General features: G+C 43.0%; 1 protein-coding gene, 1 long non-coding RNA gene, 1 other non-coding gene and 1 pseudogene across 4 annotated transcripts; 3 read left to right on the top strand and 1 right to left on the bottom strand.

Annotated features, from left to right (window-relative positions):
* The first annotated feature begins 2,594 nt into the window (after positions 1-2,594).
* TRIM27 (tripartite motif containing 27) lies at positions 2,595-17,348 on the top strand. Its single transcript, XM_043449697.1, has 8 exons — positions 2,595-3,394; positions 4,562-4,657; positions 6,171-6,401; positions 10,173-10,195; positions 12,034-12,149; positions 12,269-12,301; positions 14,034-14,060; positions 15,702-17,348. Exons 1-8 carry the CDS (start codon positions 2,975-2,977, stop codon positions 16,295-16,297), a joined length of 1,542 nt encoding a protein of 513 aa, XP_043305632.1. The 5' UTR covers positions 2,595-2,974; the 3' UTR covers positions 16,298-17,348.
* Positions 17,349-17,885: 537 nt separating this feature from the next.
* Positions 17,886-22,268, bottom strand: LOC122429438. Of its 2 annotated transcripts, none has more exons than XR_006265979.1 (3): positions 22,171-22,268; positions 21,764-22,004; positions 17,886-19,251 (listed from the first exon to the last, which is right to left on the bottom strand). It is a non-coding gene; the product is annotated as an uncharacterized LOC122429438 (long non-coding RNA). The 2 variants fall into 2 exon arrangements; XR_006265980.1 differs by lacking the exon at positions 17,886-19,251 and adding an exon at positions 20,792-21,216.
* A 93-nt stretch (positions 22,269-22,361) lies between these two features.
* Positions 22,362-22,467, top strand: TRNAL-CAA. Its single transcript has 2 exons — positions 22,362-22,399; positions 22,422-22,467. It is a non-coding gene; the product is annotated as a tRNA-Leu (tRNA).
* Positions 22,468-24,371: 1,904 nt separating this feature from the next.
* Positions 24,372-24,468, top strand: LOC122430200 (annotated as a pseudogene).
* The last annotated feature ends 631 nt before the right edge of the window (positions 24,469-25,099 follow it).

The following is a 25,099-nucleotide window of genomic DNA, read 5'->3' on the forward strand; positions in this document are numbered from 1 at the left end:
CTCCATCCATGGAATGTGTTAGTTTCTACTGTACAGCAAAGTGAATCAGCTGTACATGTACATATATCCTCTCTTTTTTTGATTTCCTTCCCATTTAGGTCACCACAGAGTATTGAGCAGAGTTCCCTGTGCTATACAGTAGGTTCTCACTAATTATCTATTTTCCACACAGAATCAATGATGTATATATGTCAATCCCAATCTTCCAATTCATCCTCTACCCCCAAATCCCTCTCCTTTATCAAATGTCTTACTCTCCTCTCTTTCAGTTTCCTGCATACTTCACTACTACACACCTCTTTATTGCTCTGTCTTAAGATGCCTCTCTCCTCCTTGCCTGTTTCACCTTCATTTTCCTTAGAAATAACAGGAGAATGGCACTGCGTATCCTGATTCTTTTCTAGCCCACCTGCCCATTCCTCTGTTCCTATCAGCTCTTATTCTACTAATGTCCTCTTGTGTCACTATTGCATTAGTCTCTAGATGGGCCCGCCTAGTTGGTATTGCCTTACTATGACCTGCACAATCAATTTGTCACTCCTGTGTTCGCAAAGCATCAATGGAACCTCCTCCCTCCTCCCAGACACAGAGTCTGTCCTCCACAAGCAATTTTATCACCATTGTTTTGTTTTCATGACTTTATCTAACCAAAATTATCAGTACTGTCCGTCCAAATTTTCTTCCACGTATTCACTCCTAAACATTCCAAATCAGATTCTCTTACAGTTTGCCAATACCATCTCAATAGTTTACTTATTAATGCTCTTACCGACTCAATGGACATGAGTTTGAGTAAACTCCGGGAGTTGGTGATGAACAGGGAGCCCTGGTGTGCTGCAGTCCATGGGGTCGCAAAGAGTCACACACAACTGAGCAACTGAACTGAACTGAACTGAACTACAGGAAGAACTGATGCTTTTGAACTGTGGTGCTGGGGAAGACTCTTGAGAGTCCCTTGGACAGCAAGGAGATCAAACCAGTCAGTCCTAAAGGAAATCAATCCTGAATACTCATTGGAAAGACTGATGATGAAGCTGAAGCTCCAATACTTCGGCCATTTGATTCGAAGAGCTGACTCACTGGAAGAGACCTGATGCTGGGCAAGATTGAGGGCAAGAGAAGGGGGCAACAGAGGATGAGATGATTGAATGGCATCACCGACTCAATGGACATGAATTTGAGCAAACTCCAGGAGATACTGAAGGAAAGGGAAACCAGGTGTGCTGAAGTCCATGGCATTGAACTAAGTCCATGACTTAGCAACTGAACAACTGTGATAACGATAAGAAGTATGCATAGAATGTGACCCTGGAATCATTAAGTTAATTTTTAGTCTAATAATCCAATAAATATTGAAATCCTCTCATTATAATTATATACAGGGCATAACAGCAATCCAGGAGGTCTGGAGAGATGTCTTTGTCCTCACAGAGTTACTGAGGTATCTGATCTCAGTTTCTTTGAAGCATTGTGTAAATAGGTTAGAGAAAAAGAAGTATAAACAGGGAAACTGGTGGAATAGGTCACATTCAACCAGTTACTAACTCATGTAAAAAAGATTTGTAAACTGACATTGTTGAAATCACTTAGTTCAAAATACAATAATGGAAATTAAAATAAACACAGGCAAGGCTGTCCAAATTCAATAAAATTTAGAGGATGAAGGACAATATCGAGAAAATAGCAAAGGAAAACAGGAAACACCAAAGTAGGGATGGGCGAACAACGTAAAAATTTTGTAAGTTTGTTGGATAATGAAAACTGCCTGTGTTACCCACAGGATTATCATTCCCCCTATACTTTTGGAAGGAGCAAGCCTGTTTAGATTCTACTCAATACAGCTCTATGCAGTAGGTATTTTATTAATGAGCAAGCATGTTTAAGTTCTATTCAGTACAGATCGAGGCAGTGGGTATTTTATTATTTTAATGGTAAACCTCCTTAGGGTTGAAAAAGCAAAAGTTGTACGGAAGTCTCCCTCTGCGCTGGGGTATAATCACTCCCATTTCACCAGAGAGGAAACTGAAGCTCAGAATGGTAGATCACTTTGCTTAGGCACAGTAGGAAGTAGCAGAACTGGGCTTGCCTGTTTCTGTCACAAAAATGTTTTCATCTAATAATTAAGCCTTTCTTTTACGAAACAGAACTGCGAGCGCCTGTCAATGGGGTTGTTTGATAAAGTTCCTCGCAGACTGGGTGGGGCTCAGTCGGCTACCCTCAGCCCTCCGGCCTACCGGGGAAGCCAGATGTCTCTTCTTCCCACACCAACACAAAGCTAGCTTTCTCTCGCCGCGGCAGAGGCCTGGGCAGCAGAAAAGAAACCCAACAAAAGACCCGGGATCCAGGCCCAAGGCCCGGTGGGGTGGCCCGGAGCGTGCAGGCAGGGGTTACCCTGGCCCAGCCGCACCCGCGGAGATTGCCTGCCTCTAGGACCCGTACCCAAGGAGCTTCCGCCCGCGCGTTCCGCCCCCGCCCAGGCGGCGAGGCCTCCCTGGGTTCCCAACGAAAGAAACATTCCAGGCCTGAGGCCGGGATTTCCAGCCTCACGCCTAAGGTCCGGCCCAAGCCCCGCCCCCGAGCCGCCCCTTCCGCTCGCGCAGGGGTGGGGTCTGCGCGGCCGCCGGGATCCGCTCGGACGCGGCCACGTTGTCCTGCGTGTTCTGAGCGCCCGGCTCCGGGAGTCCGATCGGCGGCGATCCTGCTGTCCGTTCGCATAGCCGCTGGGCTCGGTGGGCCCGCGGTATCCCCATACTCCCTCCGCCAGGCGCAGCGGCTCAGGGAGCGGCCCGGCCACCCCGCGGTTCCAGCGCGCGGGCGCGTCTGGGATCGGCCCGGGAGGCGTCGCCCTCAGTCAGCCCGGCTGGCCTTTCCGCACCGCCCAGAAACAGCGGACGGGAGGGAGCGCAGTCGAGTTGGGCTCCGCGCTGGGCTGGGCACCGGGGCCCATGCCCGTTCGCCCCCGCGGGCCCGCGCCATGGCCTCCGGGAGCGTGGCCGAGTGCTTACAGCAGGAGACCACTTGCCCCGTGTGCCTGCAGTACTTTGTGGAGCCCATGATGCTCGACTGCGGCCACAACATCTGTTGCGCCTGCCTCGCCCGCTGCTGGGGCGCGGCGGAGACCAATGTGTCGTGTCCGCAGTGCCGGGAGACCTTCCCGCAGCGGCACATGCGGCCCAACCGGCACCTGGCCAACGTGACCCAGCTGGTGAAGCAGTTGCGCACCGAGCGGCCGTCGGGGCCCGGAGGCGAGATGGGCGTGTGCGAGAAACACCGCGAGCCCCTGAAGCTGTACTGCGAGGAGGACCAGATGCCCATCTGCGTGGTGTGCGACCGCTCCCGCGAGCACCGCGGCCACAGCGTGCTGCCGCTCGAGGAGGCGGTGGAGGGCTTCAAGGTGAGGGCCGGGCGCGCGGGCCGGGGAGGGGCCGGAGCGCCAGTCGGACAAAGGGAGGAGAGAGCCAAAGGGGCTTCCTTTTTTCCGCCTAGAAAATGGCTGAGCCGGACGTGTGGTTCACAGCCGTCATTTCCTCTGTCCGCTCCAGAGCCTCGGCACTCAGATTTGGGAGGAAAACCTGTAGCTGGTGAGGAAGCCAGAAGTCTCCCCACCCTCATTGCCTTATGTGCCTCTGTGTTTACCCTCTCACGGGCACATCATACATGACGGCCCATGGGGACCCCTCTTGACCGTATATAAGATATTTGTAAAACCACATACGCAGCGACAAGCTTCAGAGACGCTCGCCTTCCTTTTGGCTCCTAGATGATCTCAGACAAAACACACTCGGACGTTGCCAGGCTGTATTCACATCAAATAGGTGCCCATCACCTCTCCTTTCCCCCAACACTTCCCTGTGCTCCGTCCTCTTCTAGAACCTCCCGGAAAAGAACAAGTTCCTTACTGCCTAAGTCATTTAACCACTGTGAGACTCATAGGAGATAAGACTTATGAAGACTGAGTGAAATAAAATGCTGTGTGGATCCCCTTGTGAACCAACAGATTGGCACAGCTCAACAATAACGTGGAAATAAAGTATTAAATATAAAACAGTTGTAAGGCAACATTCAAGGCGTGCACATAATCTGTGTTTGAGGACTGCAAGAACATGCACACAATTATGTACATGTGTAAATGTGAGTACTTTCATGCAAAATTATTCACTGAACATTTATGGTGCTTTCAAAAATATCATTTTACTCACACTGGTGATAACACTCTAGTAGGTTGAGAAGGTGGTGTTGGCTCATATCATACCAGGGGGAAATAAAAGTTAAGTCCTTTTCTCCATACACGTACCTGAAAGCTCGACAACTAAAGCCTTCTAGTCCATTCACCTTTCCACTAAGCCATGCAGTATCCTTCCAAAGGCAGGTAGGTGACCCACCATTTAAGATACAAACTACCAAAGGAGAGGTGTGCCACGGTGATGGCAGTGTGATCCAAGGACAGGCTCTCACCAAGAACTTGGCATCACGAATGTGGGTTGCACAGGTGATAAGCAGAAGAGTCACACTGCTGAGGCCTGCCTTATCTTGAACTATACACCTGTTTTTGCTTTTTCAGGAGCAAATCCAGAACCAGCTGGACCACTTAAAAAGAGTGAAAGACTTAAAGAAGAGGCGACGGGCACAGGGAGAGCAGGCGCGAGCTGAACTCTTGGTGAGGTTCCTGGGAATTCACAGATAATATCAGTTCTGCTGGTCACTCTTATATTGTAAGACTTGTAAACTTCCCTTAACCTCGTGCAGTCAGATCACCCAGAACTTCTAGGTACGGGTGGAACAACCTTACAGGGCAGTTGGGAATTCACCTGGAGAACCAAGGGATTCCCACATTTGGAGGGAAAAGGATGCAATAGTCGACTTTAAAACCCTTGGAGATCTGACCTAGCAAAAGTTTAATCTGTGAGCTTTGTGCAGATCAGGGTTGATCCAGGTGAAATTCTTGGGCATTGGTTAGCAGCCTTTTGTATCATTCTGCAGACAGATGCTGACAGTGGCTTTCTATAAACTCAACTGTTGCTTCTTGCTGGAATGTTCTTTTTCTTGGCAATGATTCTATTCTGAACTTTTCTCTTTGTTCCCTTCTCCTAGTTTCCCAAGGCCTTTGTGGTAGGGATATTTGGGGGAGAGGGTGGTGGTTCTGGAAAAAATAGTCCCTTACCTTTCTGTAAAGGACTAGAGAGTAAATATTTTTGGCTTTGTGGCTCATATCTCTATCACAACCAGTCAGCTCCCTTGTGTAGTTGAAAAGCAGCTAAAGACAACATTTAAATGAGTGGATCTGTTTCCCAATAACATGTTACTCCAAGGGAGTAAAACACGGGAGTTTGCTGACCTTTTATTTAGAAACAAGCTTTTATGGAGTCCCTCAGTGGGACAAGTGGTGGAGAAGGAAGGAGAAATAACCTTTGGCAAACAAACTGTGCCAGTAGAGAATTATGCTCAAAGCCAGTGAGACAGGAGGCCAGATAGAGGGAATGGATTACATGTGAAAGGTTTAAGGAAACTAATCAAGGTTATTATGTGAGGATTGTTGTAGAAGTTTTGCTTGTATGTTCCAAACCATCTTGCACAGGGCACCCATCTGATCGTGTGACTTCTCTGACAGTCTTTCATGGCTCCCACTTGCAGTAAAGTCCTGCCAGGCTTCTCGTCTCTTTATCTGCCGTCTTCACAAGCACTCGTGTGCTCCAGCCAGACCCCATGATTTGCCTTCCCACTCCTTGGTCCATGACATTTCTTCTGCCTGGAAAGCTCTCCTGTTCTTTGACCATAAAGTGAACTTCTGTTCATCCTACAAGACTCTTTGTGAACACTGCTTCTGGGAACTGTATCAACTTCTATTGAATGCAGTCACCCTACTTTTGCTTATCTAGCCATGATGACATGTATCACATGAACCTGACTCTCACTTGACTGAGTTCCTTGAGAGCAGAGACTTTGGCTTTTTTTTTTTAAGACTCTTGATTATCACTGGGGTAATTCAGTTCTCTGCCATTGTATATCCAGTCAATAAAGACTGGAAAAAAATAAGTGAGTGAACAAGATGCTTGTTTTAGTATACAGGGATGAAATAATGAGGTCTTGGGGTAGATAGACAGGGGAGAAATGTGAAGGGCTCTAGAAGCAGCCTTTCCTCTCTTCACTGCTCTTCCCTGTGGTCTACACAGAGCCTGACCCAGATGGAGAGGGAGAAGATTGTTTGGGAGTTTGAGCAGCTGTATCACTCCTTGAAGGAGCATGAGTATCGCCTTTTGGCCCGTCTCGAGGAACTAGACTTGGCCATCTACAACAGTATCAATGGTGCCATCACTCAGTTCTCTTGCAACATCTCCCACCTCAGCAACCTGATCGCCCAGCTGGAAGAGAAACAGCAGCAACCCACCAGGGAGCTCCTGCAGGTAAGGCTGAAAGCCCCCTGCCAAGACAGCTCCTGCTCTGCCAAGCAGTGTCCAGGGCCCCCTACTCCCTTGTTGAAACTCTGATTGTAGCAAGGGCATGTTGGAAGGGAAATGTACAATAGAGGCCCTGGTTGGCACAACTTGGGTCAGTCAGTTGCACTATGTCGTGGAAAGCTCAAAAGGAAGACCTGTCCTTCTCAAGCCTGTCCTCCACTGATAAGTGGTCTGATCACAGGCGAGGCTCTTGACCTCTCTGGGCCTCAGTTACTCATGTAATGAGGAATTTGGCCCACATGTCATTTAAAGATTCTCCTCACCCCAGTATCCTATAATTGTAACATCTATGTGCACACCAGGACAACCACAAAATAACAAGTACCACAGGAAGTGGTCAGCCCAAGCAGTCTTGGGGTTTAATCTTGGTTGTACAGGTGATAAAGCTGCAGTAGACCCAGCCCAGCAAGACCACAGGAAATGATCTGATTATTTGTCTGTTGTTTGTTCGTTCAGTGCATATGAATTTTCTGTTCTGCGTCAAGCACTGGAATTAAGTGGATAAATAAGCTCTCCTGAAATTTAAATTCTGATGTCAAGATCATATGATAAAGAAGTGAACAAACAAGTATCATCAGTGTTGCCATTAAAAAAGGGCTGATGGGTTTAGGGTCAAGAAACTATGGCCCACCACCTGTGTTTGTGTGTCCTGCGAGCTCATTGTGCTTTTTAGTTTTGAGTAGTTGGGGAAGAAAAATCAGAAGAATGTTTGTTATTTTGTGATATGTGAAATTGCATAAAATTCAAGCTTCATTGTCCATGCATTTTTATTGGAACATAGCCACGCCCATTTATTTATTTTGTATTATCTGTTGTGCCAGAGACTGTATGGCCTTTTTCTTAGAAAAAGTTCATCAACTCCTACTTCAGATTAAAAAGAGAAGGCTTAATCTTGAGCCTTAATGAACACCAATATTTAATTGCCAGAGAGAGAAGGAAGAGCTTGCAGGGGGAACAGTTTACCAGAGAGGCAATATGTGATCAGGGAGGAAGAATGTTTCTGGAAGGAGGGAGTGGACAACAGAGTCTAATGCAGTTGAGGGGAAATAATATGAAGGCTGAGGTCCATTTGGTTTAGAAACATGAGCATCCTTGATAAACTTGGTGTACAGCTGCCCGAGTGGGCAATCTGGGCAGGAGCCACGTGAGGAGAAGTTGTAGTGACAGGGTGAATGGAAGCTGCGAGAGTAAATGACTATTTCAATAAATAAGGCTGTGAAAGAGATACAAAGAAAATACTTGGAGATGAGGTAGAATTGTGGAGCTTTATGGGGAGAGGATGCTTAAAGAAACCAGTTAAACATATCTTTTAAAAAAATGTGGAGAAGAGTGTCTGTTGTAAAGATTCAGGTGAAGAAAATTTACTTAAGCTCTAAGGATGAACTCATCTCTGATGTGCTGTTTCTGAAAAGGCAGAAGGAAGGGTAACTGAAGCATGTAGGTGGGACTTAGCTTTGAAATATCCTCTGTTGTATAAGAAGAAAGGAGGGTGGGGACAGGTAGATGCAGCAGGTTGTGAGGTTTGGTAGCAAAAACGTCTTGGCTTCTGTCCTCTTTTGAAGTTGGAAAGCGGCACCATCTGCTGCCATTGAGCAGGGGTTGGAGAAAATAACGAGTTTGAGGATTGTGGGAAAGTTCTGAAATTATTGTTTCAGAGTATGGGAAAGCAAATTGGTTTGCAAGACGTAGTCGAGTTATTTGGTCAGTGAATGTCAGTTTATATCAGAATTTGTCCAGTTGTGTGACTTTTTCCCGTCCTGGCTTTGCTTTTTCTGATTGTGACTGTTCTGGTTCCAGACCTAGGGAAAGCTGGTAGTTGGGTTCATCCAGGATTAGGGCTTTGCAAGATGTGAGGGTTTTTTTGTTTTGTTTTTGGCCTTGCCACACTACTTGTAGGATCTAAGTTCCTTGACCAGGGATTGAACCTGGGCCCATGGCAGTGAAAGCACAAAATCCTAACCACTGAACTGGTCAGGGAACTCCCCCTGTTCTGACTTTTTTATTATGATAAAATATACATAACTTAAATTAACCGTTTTAACTATTTCAAAGTGTGCAACTTGGTACATTTAGTAAACTTAATGTTATGCAACCATCACAGCTGTATAGTTCCAGAACACATTGATCGTCTCAGAAGGAGACCTCGTGCCCATTAAACAGTCACTCCTCATCCTTTTCTACCCAGTGGCAACCATGGGTTTGCTTATTTTTTTAAGGTATTTGTGAGAATATTTCTGAACACATGGACCATGAATTCAAAACTGGATGATACAGAAAAGCAGAGAAAGAAGAGGGCAAGTTGTGGACTCCATGGGGGAGAGTGGTCATGGTAGAAGTCATTTGAAAAGTAAACTGAATCTTAATGTGGAGAATGAGGGCATTCCCACTAAGGTCAGGAACAGGGCAAGATGGCCACTGTTGTCTAACTGTATTTTAACATATGAACACACACACACAGAGGAATGTTATGCAACTATAAAAAAAGGAAAAGGAAGGTACCTATGATATAACTGATATAGAGGAGTTTCTATAATGTATTGGGAAGTGAAAAAAATCAAAGTGCAAAACAGATTATGCTTTTTGTGTAAGAAAGAAGAGATAATTAGAAAATACATGTATCTGCAGGTATTTGCAAGGGAAACACTGGAATGATAAACCAGATAATAATGGGGAGAATGGGATGAGAAGAGATAGGAAAAAAGTGACAGATTCTCTGACCAAGTCTCAGATTTTTTGAGCACCGAAATAATTAAGAATAGTGATGAGTTATAACCCATTGAATAAAGTAGGAATTGATGGATCCATACTAATAATAAATAAGGGAAAATTCTTCCTTCCAGTAGACTGTTGACTAAGTAATGTACAAGCAATTTTGAGGCAAGAAAATGATCATTTGGCAGCTATCATAGTGAAAAGTAATTTAGACAGTAATTATCTACAGATGCTAAATCTGAGGGGGAGTTCGATAAGGGCTGGAATATTAATTTCTAAAGTGTCACTTTGAGATACTTTTTAATTATAAAAGGAAAAATAGTAGCTATAACATACCACCAATAAAGGGAAAGTGAATATCAATTATTTTTAGAAGGATACACAATGTAAGCTTGAATTTAATCATGGGGCAATACCTGGGAAACCCAAGTGGACAGATATTTTTAAAATAATTAGCCTGTATTAAGGCAGTATTGGGGTCTTCCCTGGTAGCTCAGCGGTAAAGAATCTGCCTGCCTGTGCAAGAGACATGGGTTAAATCCCTGGGTTGGGAAGATCCCCTGGAGGAGGAAATGGCAACCCACTCCAGTATTCTTGCATGGAGAATTCCATGGACAGGGTCCCTGGCAGGCTACAGTCCATAGGGTTGCAAAGAGTCAGACACAACTGAAGCAACTTAGCACACACACACAATAATAGGTCAAAGAAAGCAAGCTGGGCAGGCAGGTAGGCAGTTGTGGTCCAAGAGTGAGATGCTTGAGTTAGTAAATTTGAAATCTTGAGATCTTTGACCAGTGTGCAGGAAGGGAATGCAGGAAGATGCTAGAATAGCAAATAGTGTGTATCCCAGTTTCCTCTGCCCAGGTTTTACACAGAGTGTGCTCCTTGTCTCCTTGGCTTCTCCTAGGAGGGCCAGCCTGTAGTTCAGTTTCTAACAAACATCTATGAGAGAAAACTGACATTATAAATGATTTCTCATGGTTTTCATTTTCCTTTCTCTTATAGGACATCGGGGACACATTGAGCAGGTACAGTTTTCTATTTCCCCAGTGCAAAATCAAGCCTGAGTAGACTTTCCCTCATACTTAGAAACTCTTGAAGGAGCCCAGAGCCTGAGGACGTCTTAACAAATTTGACATATATCCTGTCTGTCCCCGAACTGAGTCACTACTGTGCAAAGAACTAGATGGACTGCAGCTCTTCTCAGTAAAACTAAGGAGTTATTGACAAATAATGAGGGTGAGGAGTGAAGTGGGGGGCCCACTGGGGAGGGTGCTGGTAGTTTATGAGGACACTTCTATGGAGAGGGTGGAGACTCACAGGGCCTCGGGCAAAGTGCAAGGGTATTTGATAGTTTTTATTTCAGAATCCTTTCTCTTTTGTCATCTCTGTCTTTGTTTCTGGCTCTCTTTTTTCTGTAATGGGGAAAATATAGGCTAAGAAAAGTGTGACCAGCTCAGAGTTATATAATGAGTCATGAGTTACCTGGATTCTGGCTCTTGTTTTCATTATTTCTCTACTGTATCATCAGACGGACAGTGAGGAAGAGCTACCTGGAAGTTGGAACATGACCAAGCGGGAAAAGCCCAGAATGGGCAAGAAGCCATGATTAAATTGTGTTTTCAGTGTTGGATGGCAAGGACAGATGGGATAGACCTTGGGGAATATCATGTTTGTTGTAGGAATGCCTACTGGGGTAAAGCCTGACTTTGAGGAAAACTGAACTTTGAAGCTAAGTAAAACCCTGAAGGGTGAAAACCCTTCAGAGGAAGTGCAGCTTGATTGTGTGAGAGCATTTGAGGAGATGGGCTAGAAGGGCCATGTGAACAGAATTATTGATAGAGCTGAGCTTTTTGAGGACTGCTGAGATGGGATGGTATTGAGCTGGAACTTGTAGTAGTCCCTGCCAAGTGGCCCTAACAAATACTGCCCTCACTTGCTGCTTTTACTTTTTGATGCCAGTCTAGTTCTGAACTAACAGAGAGATAGATCCTTTTAGGTTCTAGCATTTGTGAACATTAAGGTTTGGGTTTGACTCTGAAAATTTTTTGACTTAAGGCTTAAACATAACTAAAACATTTTGCCATCATTAAAGAAATGTGCAGATAGCTAGCCCAGGGCTGGTTTGGTGGCTCCAGTGATTATCATCAGACTCTCAGGTTTCTTTCCATTTACTCTTCTGCCATACATAAGCTACACTCCTCATTCTTTCAGCCCAAGAAACTTCCTAGAATGCTAACCAGTCACATTGCATTCCTTTTTAAGCAGACTTCTCAAATTAGTGCAAGATACTTCTTAGCTCTCATTGGCCAGAGCTTAGTCACACGGTCACATTCAGACTAGGCAGGCATGAACGCAGTAAAATTTGGAAGGTGAGAGAAGGAATATTGGGTGTGTGATTAGCAGTCAGTGTTTGCCACAGACCCTTTGAGGGGGTTTGTGGGTAACTGGATATTGTCCAGAGAGTACCCGTCTGTCTGAAGATGTCATTCTTGCCATATTTGGGAACCTGAGCGTTATGGGTCATTGCCCGCCATGAATGTCAAGGACTTGATCATGGAATCTAGTGCTTTCTGGAAAGGTCAGGCTTATATTCAGTTTAATTCAGCGAATCTTTCGGAGGGCATATGCCATTTGAAAAGCCAGAAGCTAATGCTGTGGGAGAATATGAAGGTAAGATGACTCCCCTACTCTGGTCCAGAGGATCACAGTCTAGGAAGAGAATAGGAAAAGGGCTCTACTGGCTGCTATTAAAGACTGTCCACCAATCCACTGACTGGCCAGTTTAGCCCAGGCTTTGTCCTAGACCCTGAAAGAAGTTGGGGGTGGGGGTGGGGGATTCACTCATGGATTTTTTTAAACTTAGGGCTGAAAGAATCAGGATTCCTGAACCCTGGATCACACCTCCAGATCTGCAAGAGAAGATCCACATTTTTGCTCAGAAGTGTCTGTTCTTGACTGAGAGTCTGAAGCAGTTCACAGGTAATGTGAGAAGAGGGATCTCTGAGGGTTTATGCTCTGAATAACTGTATTGCTTGAGAGGAAGTGTTTTCCAGCTAGATAATGGAATGCAAACTGATTATCTTCTTTTCTCCCCATAGAAAAAATGCAGTCAGATATGGAGAAAATCCAAGGTAAATTTATCTACTTAATGGGCTTTTGATGTTGCAGTTTCCTGGAAAGATAAACATCTGCACCAAAGTGTAGGAAAATGGGAAATGAGTGATGTTCAGTGGCCGGCTTCCCCTATTATTTCACATCTTTCTTTTGGCTTTGTTAGTTTTTTCAATTAATAGCCTCTTGTTTCAATTTGAAGTCTTTTAACTAAATACACTCATTTCTCAATCTACATTAATGGAGGAGGAAAATATACAATCCAACAATTAATGCAGAATTAATTTGATTATTTAAAAATTATTTTTAATTGAGAAGGAGAATCAAGAGAAACTATTCTAGCTATATTCCATTTGTAGTTATAATTTATTGAGTTTCTGCTACATGTGGGCACTGGTACTGACCGGGAGGAGGAAGAATTGAACATCGCTGGTTGAGGCAACACCTCGAGGGCAAGAACCTAGGTAGGAACAGGGATTCAGGAGTCTGGCTGCCTGGGTCCTGGGCCTACCTCTGCCACCTGATAAGCATTCTACACTGTATCTTCCTCATTTTACAAATGAGGTAGATAATAGCTCTTACCTCACAAGGCTGTAAGGATGAGGTTTACTTACAATTTCTGAAGTGTTCTAGAATGGAGCCTTCATGTATATTTATTCAATAAAGTGTTCTAGGTATTTAAGGGGCACTCTTCAAATACAACATCTTCTGCTCGTGGTAACTTATAAGCATATAACACATATGTGTGCGTGCTAAGTCGCTTCAGTCATATCCGACTCTTTGTGATCTGATGGACTGTTGCCCACCAGGCTCCTCTGTCCCTGGGGTTCTCAGGACAAGAGTGGGTTACTATGCCCTCCTCCGGGGATCTTCCCCACCCAGGGATTGAACCTGCAGCTCCTGCACTGCAGGTGGATTCTTTACCACTGAACCACCAGGGAAGCCATAGCACATATGGCTGTGTACAAAACGCTGAAATTCCTAGGCAGCCTGATAGAATCGAAACCCTTATATGTATGTAATCACTTTTCATATTTATTATAAATTACAAATCCCCATACTTTTTATAATTTCCTATATGTGCTAAAACTTTATTTGCATGGCATCTTTTCAGATAACATGCATTTTTCACATCTGGCAACATAGATTTAGGGAATGCCCACAAACAGAACAGGGAGAAACTCCACTTAATACCAGAAGTGGTTAGCTCAGACACGGCATTCCTTGATCTCACTCTCCTTTATTTTTCCTGCTCTTCTCCTGCACTTAAGCAGCCCATTGAGAACATACCTGTGAAAATGCTTTGTCAACTGTAAATGCATTTTGCTGCAAATGGTGTAGTTTGCCCCAGGTTGGTAGTGGGTGTCACTTGAACCACACATCCCCTAGAACAGGTAGCTTATGAAAACCAAGAGTTAGGTATGATGTGGACTTAGAACCATGTCTCTCCCTGCAGAGCCAGCTGACCCACTGAGGAGTGGAATCCTTAATCTTGCCTCAGTTTGACCCCATATGCTTCCAGTGTTGAGCTTGTGTTATCTTTGTGCTCAAAGTTCCCAACCCCTCTTCCCTTTGAGCTCTTGGCTGGAAGATGGAGTCTTACGCTATATGAAGAAATTAATGCAGGACCGACAGCAGGGGTTCTAATGGAAACCATGGCTTTATGATGACTCCTAAAGCTCCTTCTGCTGGGTACTTCCTAGAAATACTCAGATAACTTCCATAACTTCTTTTCTCTTTTGTTTTTTTCAGAATTGAGAGAGGCCCAGTTATACTCAGGTGGGTGATAGGAGACAAAACCATTTGGAAAAAGGAGTAAAAATCCCTATCAACCTAACTACTATTGTGAATGGTTTTGGAAAGTGCCTTGATTTGAATCCTTTAGGTTACATTTATTTTTTTTTTAAATGATAATAATCACAAAAAAATTGTTATTTCTATGTGTTTATAATATTTGCTTCCTAAAATGCCTCAGATCTGAAACCATGGACCTTTGAAATAGGAGGAAATTGAATTCAGGTGCTAGGAAGGATTATAGAGTTGAAACTATGGTTTCAAAAAATTAGCTCACTACCACTGCTAGTACACTGGTCCACTGCTGTGCCTGCCCAGCCTTGGGCAGTGTGTGGTTTACAAAAAGCATCCTTCCGAAAAGATTGAGCTTGCCTCTTGTTCTGAGAGCTAGGGAAAGTCTAGGAAAAATCTTGCATCATACCTTCTCTGTGTCTCAGATCTAGAGTTGAAACTCTCCCTCCCCTTGACAATCACCTTCACCTGAGGTTCACAGACTGGGTAAATCTATGATCTCAAAACTCATCTGAGGTTTGTATTCACATGACCACCTTCTGTTTCATGGGATCTTCTTCATGGACAAACAACATGTGTGTTAGTTGCTCAGCCGTGTCCGACTCTTGTGCGACTCCATGGACTGGGGCTCGCTGGGCTCTTCCATCCATGGGATTCTCCAGGCAAGAACATTGGAACAAGTTGCCATTTCCTTCTTCATCATGAACAGAGAGACTCTATAAACAGTGGGTCTTCTTTCATTAATGTCCCCTGGTTGTGATCCATGTTCAATTCTTTCAAGATTGAATATGTTGCTTATGTCTTGCATTTCCTAATATTGCACAGGGTACAGTAGAGGGAACCAAAGAGCATAAGGCACTGCCCTACCCTTGGAGTTAAATGTCTGGTTGGAGATATGAGATCTACCCATGACATGAGGGAATAAATGGGCAACTGTTGTGAACAGATTGTTGAACCAAGAACCATGCCTCTGAGGTTCTTGGTCACCTCCACCAGTTGTCATGAGCCTTTTGTGGGAGCCAGTCAGCCTACCTGAACTGTGGTTCAGAGAGATAATGTTAGGGAATCTTCCTTCTGAATAAGATATGAAGAACAAGTGAGAGAATATGTCAGTGATTTTAAAACTGGAAACCACCACTTGATTGTAAGATGCATGTGGCACTATTTAGTGTCTTTATCTGACATAATGTGGATATCCGTATGTTTCACAGCATGTTAATATTGGTTGTAGAGTGCTACACCACACCCTGCCTATCTAAGTACTATATTCTGTGAAACTTCTGGCCTCTGAGGCTTTCGGATTGAGGGGTTGGACATACACATAAGAAAACCTTAAATTTAGCTTATAATGGATATTGTGGTTTAAAATGTGGAAAAGCAAGTGGAAGTAAAAATTTCAGTACTTCCAATATATCTTAGCTAAATGAGATAACTAGCTAATCCACACAGTAATTTTGGGAATGTCAGCTTCAGGGTGGACTTGAATGTATAAAATTGAATGTGTCTTTGCTGGAGAGCTCTTACTCTTCTCAGGGCTAGGAGAAAAGCTGGGTGTTCAGAGTGGGCTGTCCTGGTGCTCGGCTAATCCTCCTCTGCCCCTGTGTTTCTCTGCAGTGGATGTGACTCTGGACCCAGACACAGCCTACCCCAGCCTCATCCTCTCTGATAACCTGCGGCAAGTGCGGTACAGTTACCTCCAGCAGGACCTGCCCGACAACCCTGAGCGGTTCAATCTGTTTCCCTGTGTCTTAGGCTCTCCCTGCTTCATCGCTGGGAGACACTATTGGGAGGTAGAGGTGGGCGATAAAGCCAAGTGGACCATAGGTGTCTGTGAAGACTCGGTGTGCAGAAAAGGCGGGGTAACCTCGGCCCCCCAGAATGGATTCTGGGCAGTGTCCTTGTGGTATGGGAAAGAATACTGGGCTCTCACCTCCCCAATGACTGCCCTCCCCCTGCGGACCCCTCTCCAACGGGTGGGGATTTTCTTGGACTATGATGCTGGCGAGGTCTCCTTCTACAACGTGACAGAGAGGTGTCACACCTTTACTTTCTCTCATGCTACCTTCTGTGGGCCTGTCCGGCCCTACTTCAGTCTGAGTTACTCTGGAGGGAAGAGCGCAGCTCCTCTGATCATCTGCCCCATGAGTGGCATCGATGGGTTTTCTGGCCATGTTGGGAATCATGGTCATTCCATGGAGACCTCCCCTTGAGGAGGTGAACTTGGGCCAGAAGGGGTGCTGGCCGTACTCCCTCCCCAGGCATGAGGCATCTTGTTGCCTTGCCACTTCCTGCCCATCGCAGCTGGATGTTCTTACCACTTTTCATGCCCTGCAGTGCAAGACAGGATGTCTGTGTTCTCTGCCATCCCCTCCTTTCCCATGAAAATTGTGAGATGTCATAAGTTATCGAGATTGCCCAGAAATAAAAACCAGATATCCACCTCCAGTGTTCCATACTTCTTGGTCTTACACATTACTGGAGGGGATAAAGAATATGGATAATCTTGGGTTAGGAGAGCCATTCAAGATATTTACACCTGGGCTCAGCCCCATATACTGATGATGGGTATTTGCTGTCATTTCTGAACCAGGGCTTCTTTCTGAGAACCCACAGCTGGACTATAAAGTCCTGTCAGCATGGATCCCTTTGTCCCAGTTTTTCCTTCTGGGATTAGTACCTCTACCCCTGATTCTCAATCTGCTGTAGTTTTATTAACTCCATTAAAGAGGCCTGTTTGTGTTTTGATTAGTTAAAGTTATTTTACAGTAATGGTGGGAAATAGCCCCACCTCTGTTATGAGATAATGTTCTAATCAATGTGCTCTTTGCCTCTATCTTTTTGAGGACTTTGTCAGCTCCCTTCATTCTAATGAAAAGTGTATCCTGGTCCTGGATGCACATAATCCAGGATTATTTACTGCTCAGCACCACTCATTGTTCCTACCTCCCCTCCACTTCCATTTGTGGACTGATGGTCAGTCATACCCCATCCCTGAAAGGATTCTGGGGCAATATTCCAGGGGATTCATTGACTTGTCTACATTTCTCCCTTCTATTTCAAGGGAAGGGGGAGTTTACCTTTCCAGTGTGTGTACCATCAAGGGGCTATTCCATCCCCCTGGCCATTGGATCACGAGGCATTCCGAGGTCAGAAGGCCAAGGCAGATCACTTAGTGCAAGCCCCCATGATGGTTCTTAGTCTTCTCTTTCTTTGGGTACCTGCTCCTCTGTTTAAAAATAAAGTGAGTATGGATGTTGTTTACACTGTTGTTGTTTTCTGGGTGTTGATAGGATTGGGTTCATAGATATTAGAGGAGGAGAGGCATGGTTAATGGTATTGATTTCCTCTGTGGGTCGAGAATCTTATTCTGGTCAATATTTTACTTTCAACTAGATGATAAAACAGTACCATGTCACTACTTTCTACTGGTGCTTGGAAAGTAGTGTTGGACTTCCACAGCCTACAGCTTTGTATTGGCTAATCCTGTCACTTATCTGGGAAACTGTTCTCTCAAGTCCTTATTATAACTGACAGTGGGGTATGCAGCAATGCTTGGTATAGATCAGAGCACCCAGAGCTTGCTTCCTACCTCAGAAGCAGCAGCATAAGCCCTTAGGTTCATGGAGGTCACCACATTCTAAGGAGGAAAAATAAGCTGAGAGGACAGCTCTTTCCCAGGAGGTTTTCAATCTTTCCTGCTTTTGGACATGACCTCAAGACGACAAGATTTTGTGGTCTTAGTCTTGTACCCAACATTGTGGTTCATGGCTAAAGATCATGCATTGGTGATATGTCTTGATTCATTTATTTATTCAAAAGGTTTTAAGAGAAATAACCAGGAGCTGAAGAGAGGGGCTTCCATGAGGCTAGGTTAGCTTTTGCTGAATAGTCTCAATAGATATAAATACATGTGCTAATATATATTATTATATATATAAGATACTACTACACAGAGAGCAGTGCTTAGCACATAGTATGAAGTGCTTTGTGTACAACGGCTTATTTAATGCTAACAACCCTACAAGATAAAGTGGGTACTGTTGCCTTTATTTTACACAAGAAAATTGAAGCATAGAGGGGGTGGTGTTTATCCAAGGTGCACAGCTAGGAGGCAACAGGGCCAGGATTTAGACTGAGGTGAAATACATGTCTACATACATGATATCCTGCCTCACAATATCTATGGATTATGCTTTTCTGCATGGAAAGGTAGAGGCTGAGGCCTTGGAGTGCCAGTCTGTTGACCTGGGATACCTGCCTTTAACAGTAAGTCTGTCTACTCTAGATTCAAGAATTCACAACTGAAAAACTGGGTGAAGAGACCCAGTCAGAATCGCATTTCAGTTTCACTTAGTATAGTCCTTTGGGACAAGGAGGAAGAATAAGAACCCATAAAGAGGGCACCTTGCTTGGTACCAGTCCCAAGAAAATGTGCCCCTAGGAAAGACTCCCTGCTGGACTGATGGAGCTGTCTCCAGGCTAACAAAAGGTCTCACACAGGGTCCGCTTTATTTCCAGTAGACTCAGTGCTAATAGGAGCAGCATCTAAATGAATTTTTAACAGCAGCAGCTGGAGCAGCGGTAAGCAACCTCTTTGGATTCAGCAAAGCTACTTCCAATTTGAACTGGGATATACTACAAGACTGAATCTTCCTAACAATGCTGAATGGGAAAAAGTCTAAAAAAAACTGTATACTTTACCCTTTTTATGATATGGACGAAAGGTTTGTGGTTACCAGTGGGCCACACCAGTGGGAGGGATAGGGTGGAGAAAGAGGGTGTGAACTGACGTGTTTTATACTGTTTATCTTATGATTCTTATGGGTGGTGGGTTTAGAGGTATTAAAAACAAATTTTTTTAACCTGTCATTTTGAATGAAGTTAAATGAACTCTGCAAATGATCTGCAGAAAGGTAAGCATTTGGATTCATCAGGTCACAATATGGACCCCTTTAGGCAAACATGGGGTCCAGTTCTTTTGGGTCCTCTCTGGTCCTTTCCTCAGAACATTTGAAGTTGTTAATTACATTTTCATACTTCAAACACTCATTGTTTTGTTTATTTGTTGCCTCAGGAAAATTGTGTTTGTCTTCAGCTGCTCTTGTTTTTTCTGATACTGATCTGGTGGGTACAGAAGAGCATCTTCCCCAAGAGCAGACAAGGCCTAGAAGGGAAAGTTTCAGAGAATGAAAGGGAACTGCCATCTAGGATATGCAGTTGACAAGATGACAGTTGCCGTAATGGCAACACTTAAAAGCACTAAGTAAGAGCAAGAGCTAGCATATAGTAAATAGATCCATTTGTTAACATCTTCATCAGTGATCCTAACCAAAGTATGGATGGAAATCACATATCTCCCAGCAAAATAAAACTAGAAAGATTCTTAGTGTACCAGTGATTGGTGGGTTGCTTCTTCACAAACGCATAACGACAATTCACTGATTCAAAAAAAAAGTTAAACAGTGTTAGGTGCCCCAGATGAACTTGACTGTTGAGAATACAAGAGAACCTGACTCTGTCCTTGGAAAAATTAATAAAGTCAATTAAGAGAAAAAAATAACATGAAATAAGTGGGATTAGACAAAAGACCCATTTGTGGATAAGTGAAACACTGTGTGCTTTCAGGAGACCTCAGTGCTGACCATGGTGGTCAGGAGAAACTAAAAGTCTAGATCTGCATTTCTTCCTTAGTGCACTTTTTCTTGAGGTTGACAGGTTAGTACAAACTAACATGGCCCTGCAATAAATTTTGACTTGATTATGCAATTAAATCACTACACCCTTTCACCTCCTTTAACCCAGTAATTTCTTTTTGAAGTCTTTGCAAAGAATAATGAGAAAGTTCAGTCAAACCAGTGTAGATTATTCTAGGGAAACTGACTTTACTAGAATATTAATAAAGCATTAATAGCTTAGATTTCACATTGTGCAAACAGTATTTAAATATGACAGTATTGCCTCAAGTACATTTCCACATAAAACAGTTAAGAGATTAATTTCGAGGTTGGAAATTAAATCCTGTTTTTAAAATTGGTATAAACAAACACAGTCATCTTTTTTTAGTCCCCTCCACTCGTTAAAAATTTTTTGTTGTTGAGCCCCAAGGCATGTGGGATCTTAGTTCCCCTGTCAGGAACTAAGCAGTAGAAGCACAGTCTTTACTAGACCACTAGGGAAGCCCCACCCTTTTAAATTTTGAGGCCCTTCAAAATCCTTCATGCAGGTGTTTTCAAAAAATGTACACTGGCCTCTGGGAACTGTTGCACAATGCTGCTGCTGCTGCTAAGTCACTTCAGTCCTGTCCGACTCTGTGCGACCCCATAGATGGCAGCCCACCAGGCTCCCCCATCCCTGGGATTCTCCAGGCAAGAACACTGGAATGGGTTGCCATTTCCTTCTCCAATGGATGAAAGTGAAAAGTGCAAGTGAAGTCGCTCAGTTGTGTCTGACTCTTAGTGACCCCATGGATTGCCATTGCCTTCTCCATGTTGCACAATAAATATTGTTAATAAGTTGTAAAATTGTTTACATATTTAATTATACCTTACCTATTCCAGAAAGTACTTCAAATCATTTAAAGCATAAAATCAAAATAGCAGGAGTTTAATATTCCATAAAGGAAGAAAATGATGGAACTAATAAATGACCAGGATTAAAAGTAAATGTTAGCACGGTAACATTATAAGGACATTAAATTTGGGCCACAGTTTGGTTTTGAAAGATTGACATGAGAACCTTGTAAAATTTATAGCTCACTATAAAACTAGAGTTTTATATCTATAGTTTCTATACATGGAAAGTAGTGTTTAAGGGACTTAATAGGATTGTTGTTAGTAAAAGGAATTTCTTCTTGGTTTCTTAGTAAATAAAGACTATCAGAAGGGTTTATTTTTTGTAAAATAAGTTTCACAAATCAAGGATGGATGAACACCTCAAAGGTTGGGTAAGCAATTTACAGAAGAATATAAAAATCCTTGAAACATGAATATTGAACCTCACTAATAAAACTGTGTCACCCAGCAAAATGTTTTGTTGTTAACCGTTTAATCATGGTATTCTGTTGGTCATCTTTGGGTTATCTTCTGCAATGTGGGAGCTTCGGGTTCGATCCCTAGGTCGAGAAGATCCTCTGGAGAAGGAAATTGCAGCCCACTTCAGTATTCTTGCCTGAAAAACCATGGACAGAGGAGCCTGGCGGGCTACAGTCCATGGGGTCGCAAAGAGTCTGACATGACTCTAAATTGCTTCAAAATTTGGGGGAGGTAGGTGGGCAGCGTGTATTAAAAGCTTTTAAAACTGGATAAACTTTAAGAATGGCTATATGTATTATATATGTATATATGTAACTGAATCACTAAGTTGTACCCCTGAAATTAACAAAACATTGTAAATCAACTATACTAAACTGGATAAAGATCTAGTGATTCCACTTGTAGAATTTAAGGTAATAACTATGGCCATCTGAAAATATTTAGCTTTCAGCCTAGTTGGAAGAATAATTTCTTACTGTTTACCCTTCAAGGTTTCATTAAAATATGTGCCCTTCCAGACTCAAAGCTCATATTACTTTGCACAAAGCTGAGAAAGAGCTGGAAAAGTCTGAGTCAGGAAGTGTGGCACGTTCCCCTTATTTTCACTCAGCCATCCCTCTTAAAAATCGCCATTTTATCTACTACCTGGCAACGGACGCCATGGAAAATTTCAGTCAGAAATATCTGAGAGTGACCAGGAAGGTTGGGAAGCAAGAGTGTCACTGAGTTTCTCTGGACCTGAAACAGGTCAAGCTCTTGCGTAGAAACTGGTCTCATCAAATCTTGCATCGGCGGGAGTTGTCGCCCTACGAGAACTTTCCAAGGCTGTTCCTCGGCCGTCACTTTCGGAGCCCAAAACAAACACTTCTCCAATGGCAAGGCAGATCTGGGGACGAAAAGGAATCAAACAAGAGACAATAAAATGGTCTATGCCATACAATCTGGGGCTTTTGTAGGATTTTTGTTGTTCCTCACTGTCTTCAAAAATAAACAAGCCTGGGGCAAAAACCGCGCTCAAGGTTTCGGTAAAGATGAGAGGTTGGAAAACCCACCAAGCGACTTGGGCTAAACGTCGTTCGGTTCTTCTTTCCTTCCCTCCAGAAACATAAACCTTTTTCCTTTTCAAGCCACGGGTGGCCTTTTATTCTCGACCCGGAAGTTAACTTCTTCTTAGACTATACGTCATAGAGACGCTGATCTATGTATCTATTTTAGTGGAAAATCTTTCTGCCTTTCCCGAGGTGTCAGGATGGCCGAGTGGTCTAAGGCGCCAGACTCAAGCGAAGCTTCCCCGCCGTGGGGATTCTGGTCTCCGTATGGAGGCGTGGGTTCGAATCCCACTTCTGACACATACTTTTTCCCCACCCCCTAATTTCTAAAACAAAATAGCTTAGGAAGAGCAATATGCATATGCAATTTACCAACACATAGTGTTAAAAACGGACTTTAAAAAATTTCTCACAGGGACTGCTAAGGTAAATAGTAACAGCTGAAACATCGCGATATTTTCGGAAGTCACGAGATTTGGGGCGAACGATTGATAACGACGGGAGAGTACCAGAGGTTGGTTTATCTGAAACAGCGCGAGGAAATGTTAAAATAGCGAGTTTTGGGACTCAGATAGTTCCCTTTCCCTTGGTGCTGCAGGAGTAAGTGGGCGTGGCCCGGTGCCCCGCCTGCTTCTCTTGGCTGCTCTTCCGCTTCTTCCCAGACAGAGGCCCTGCCCTGGTTGCTATTCCAGGGGATCTTCCCCGCCCAGGGGTGGAATCCGCGTCACTTGAGTTTCCTACGGTGGCGGGACGACTCTTTACCACTGCACACTGCTGTCTGCAAAGATATTTTATATAGATGTTTAATATAGATCGATTGGATTTTTATAGATAGATCCATAGATCTATATTATTTATAAGAAATTGAAGGATATATAGATTTATGGATTTTATGGATCTGTAAATCTTATATAAATGTATATAAATTTATGGATTTTAATATAGATCTATTTATTTTGTATTGAACATGGTCTCTCCATGTTCAGAAGTCATGAACTAGTTCTCAAACATTTCCTTGTAAATCACACCCTCGCTGGCATCTAATAATTATTGTTTTGTTTCCTAGTCAAAATTGAGTGCCGTTTTACCTCCTGAATAAAGTATGAAAGTTATAGCTTCCTCCTCCAAATCTAACCGCCAGCAGTATTTTATTATATTTTGTACACTCCTATTTTCTCTGAATTCATGTATATATAATATATAAATATTTTGTTTTTACAGAAATGCAGTCATACAAAGTATACCATTCTCTGACTTTTTTTTTTTAACGTAATGTATCTTGGGCTCTTTCCGTGTAAACACTATCTTTTTCCTTAGAAATTAAATGTGGCAAATCAGTCCACAGGATAGATATATCCTATTTCATTTATCCACTTTTTTTCCCCTAGACATTTAGGGTATTTTTAATCATCATTCTTCCAACGAGTATATCATGAGTGCTTTTTATGTACCAAGGAATGTAGTTCTGGAGCCATGGCAGTAGAAGTATAAGAATAAAATGGAATAGGATAGAATTAAAATTAAAATTTAATTTTTTTTAAACTAGTGAAATAAAGTTATACCCTATGTTGTTTATATTCCAGTCAAATGACTGATTCTGCCTCAGGAACACCATATTCCAGGATTTCCTTCTCTCTCAGGAGAAGAATATACATATCCCAGATCCCAAGACTAATGAACTATGATCTATATGAAGATCTATGATAATGAAGATTCATATATGCATGGCAATGTATTTCTGTCATTATGACCACTCATGACTCTACTTGGTTGATCGTTGATTTTTATCCTGAAATAGTCAAAATGTAAGAGACTAGGCGGGTGAAAGAAAGCTGGTTTATTTGAAAATTAAAGCCTGTAGATATTTGAAAACTTAGGTGAAATATTGGAAGTATTCATTTACTCGGAGACTTCCCTTATAAAAATACTTGTTTGTATTACTCATGATTCCTGCTTTCTGTTTCAGAAAAAGATGCTCGTTATATCCAAGAAGTTTATAAAACACATGATTGTGTACTAGCTAAAAATTGTTTGCAAGGTAATCGGGAATGAGTGCCTGACTTGTTCGGCTTTTAGTTCAGTTCAGTTCAGTCGCTCAGTCGTGTCTAACTCTTTGCGACCCCATGAATCGCAGCACGCCAGGCCTCCCTGTCCATCACCAACTCCCAGAGTTCACTCAAACTGTGAATAAATAATGCAGAATAGTGCTCGCCTTGGCAGCACACATACTAAAGTTGGAAATGATTAGCATGGCTCTTGCTCAAGGATGACATGCAAATTTGTGAAGCATTCCATAATTTGACAAGAAATTAAAAGTTAAAGTATCAATAAGTGAAGGTTTGACTAAGCTATCCTTAGAATGATAAACTTCATCCTAGTAACTGATTTCATATGATTGACCTAACCAATATTGACTAGCATAAAACCAAGTCTAAGATTTTTAAAGTGAAGTTAAAAGTTCAACTAAATTATAGATAACTCCAGCTGAAATTAAAAAAAAAAAGATACTTTAAAAAAATGTGGAATACCCAATACAGAAAGTAGGTCCAAAGGTGACCAAACTATAACCACTACAACACAGGCCTATTGATGAGTGGATATACAGTCTCTTTGTATCCATGATGTTCCAGGACCACCAGCAGATGCCAAAGTCCATGGATACTTGAGTCTCATATAAAGTGGCATAGTTATTTGCTTATAGCCTACACATATTCTCTTGTATACTTTTAAATCATCTCTTGATTAAATACCTAGTACAGCATAAATGCTATGTAAATAGTTGGTGGTGCATGGTAAATTCAAGTTTTCCTGTTTGGAATTTCCTGGAATATTTTTTCTGAATATTTTTGATGAGTTGTATAATCTGTGGCTGCAGAACCTGCAGGTATGGAGGTCTGACTGTAAATGAGATGAACTGTGGTTTACTGTCAGA

This window comes from Cervus canadensis, chromosome 28 (genome assembly GCF_019320065.1).
Source record: "Cervus canadensis isolate Bull #8, Minnesota chromosome 28, ASM1932006v1, whole genome shotgun sequence".
NCBI classification, from domain to species: Eukaryota; Metazoa; Chordata; class Mammalia; order Artiodactyla; family Cervidae; genus Cervus; species Cervus canadensis.

Excerpts from the sequence above, each read along its gene's own strand:
- TRIM27 (XM_043449697.1), top strand. The coding sequence starts at position 2,975 with ATGGCCTCCGGGAGCGTGGCCGAGTGCTTACAGCAGGAGACCACTTGC. Across the intron at positions 12,150-12,268 it reads GAGTCTGAAGCAGTTCACAG|AAAAAATGCAGTCAGATATG; the intron begins GTAATGTGAGAA and ends TTCTCCCCATAG. Across the intron at positions 14,061-15,701 it reads AGAGGCCCAGTTATACTCAG|TGGATGTGACTCTGGACCCA; the intron begins GTGGGTGATAGG and ends GTTTCTCTGCAG.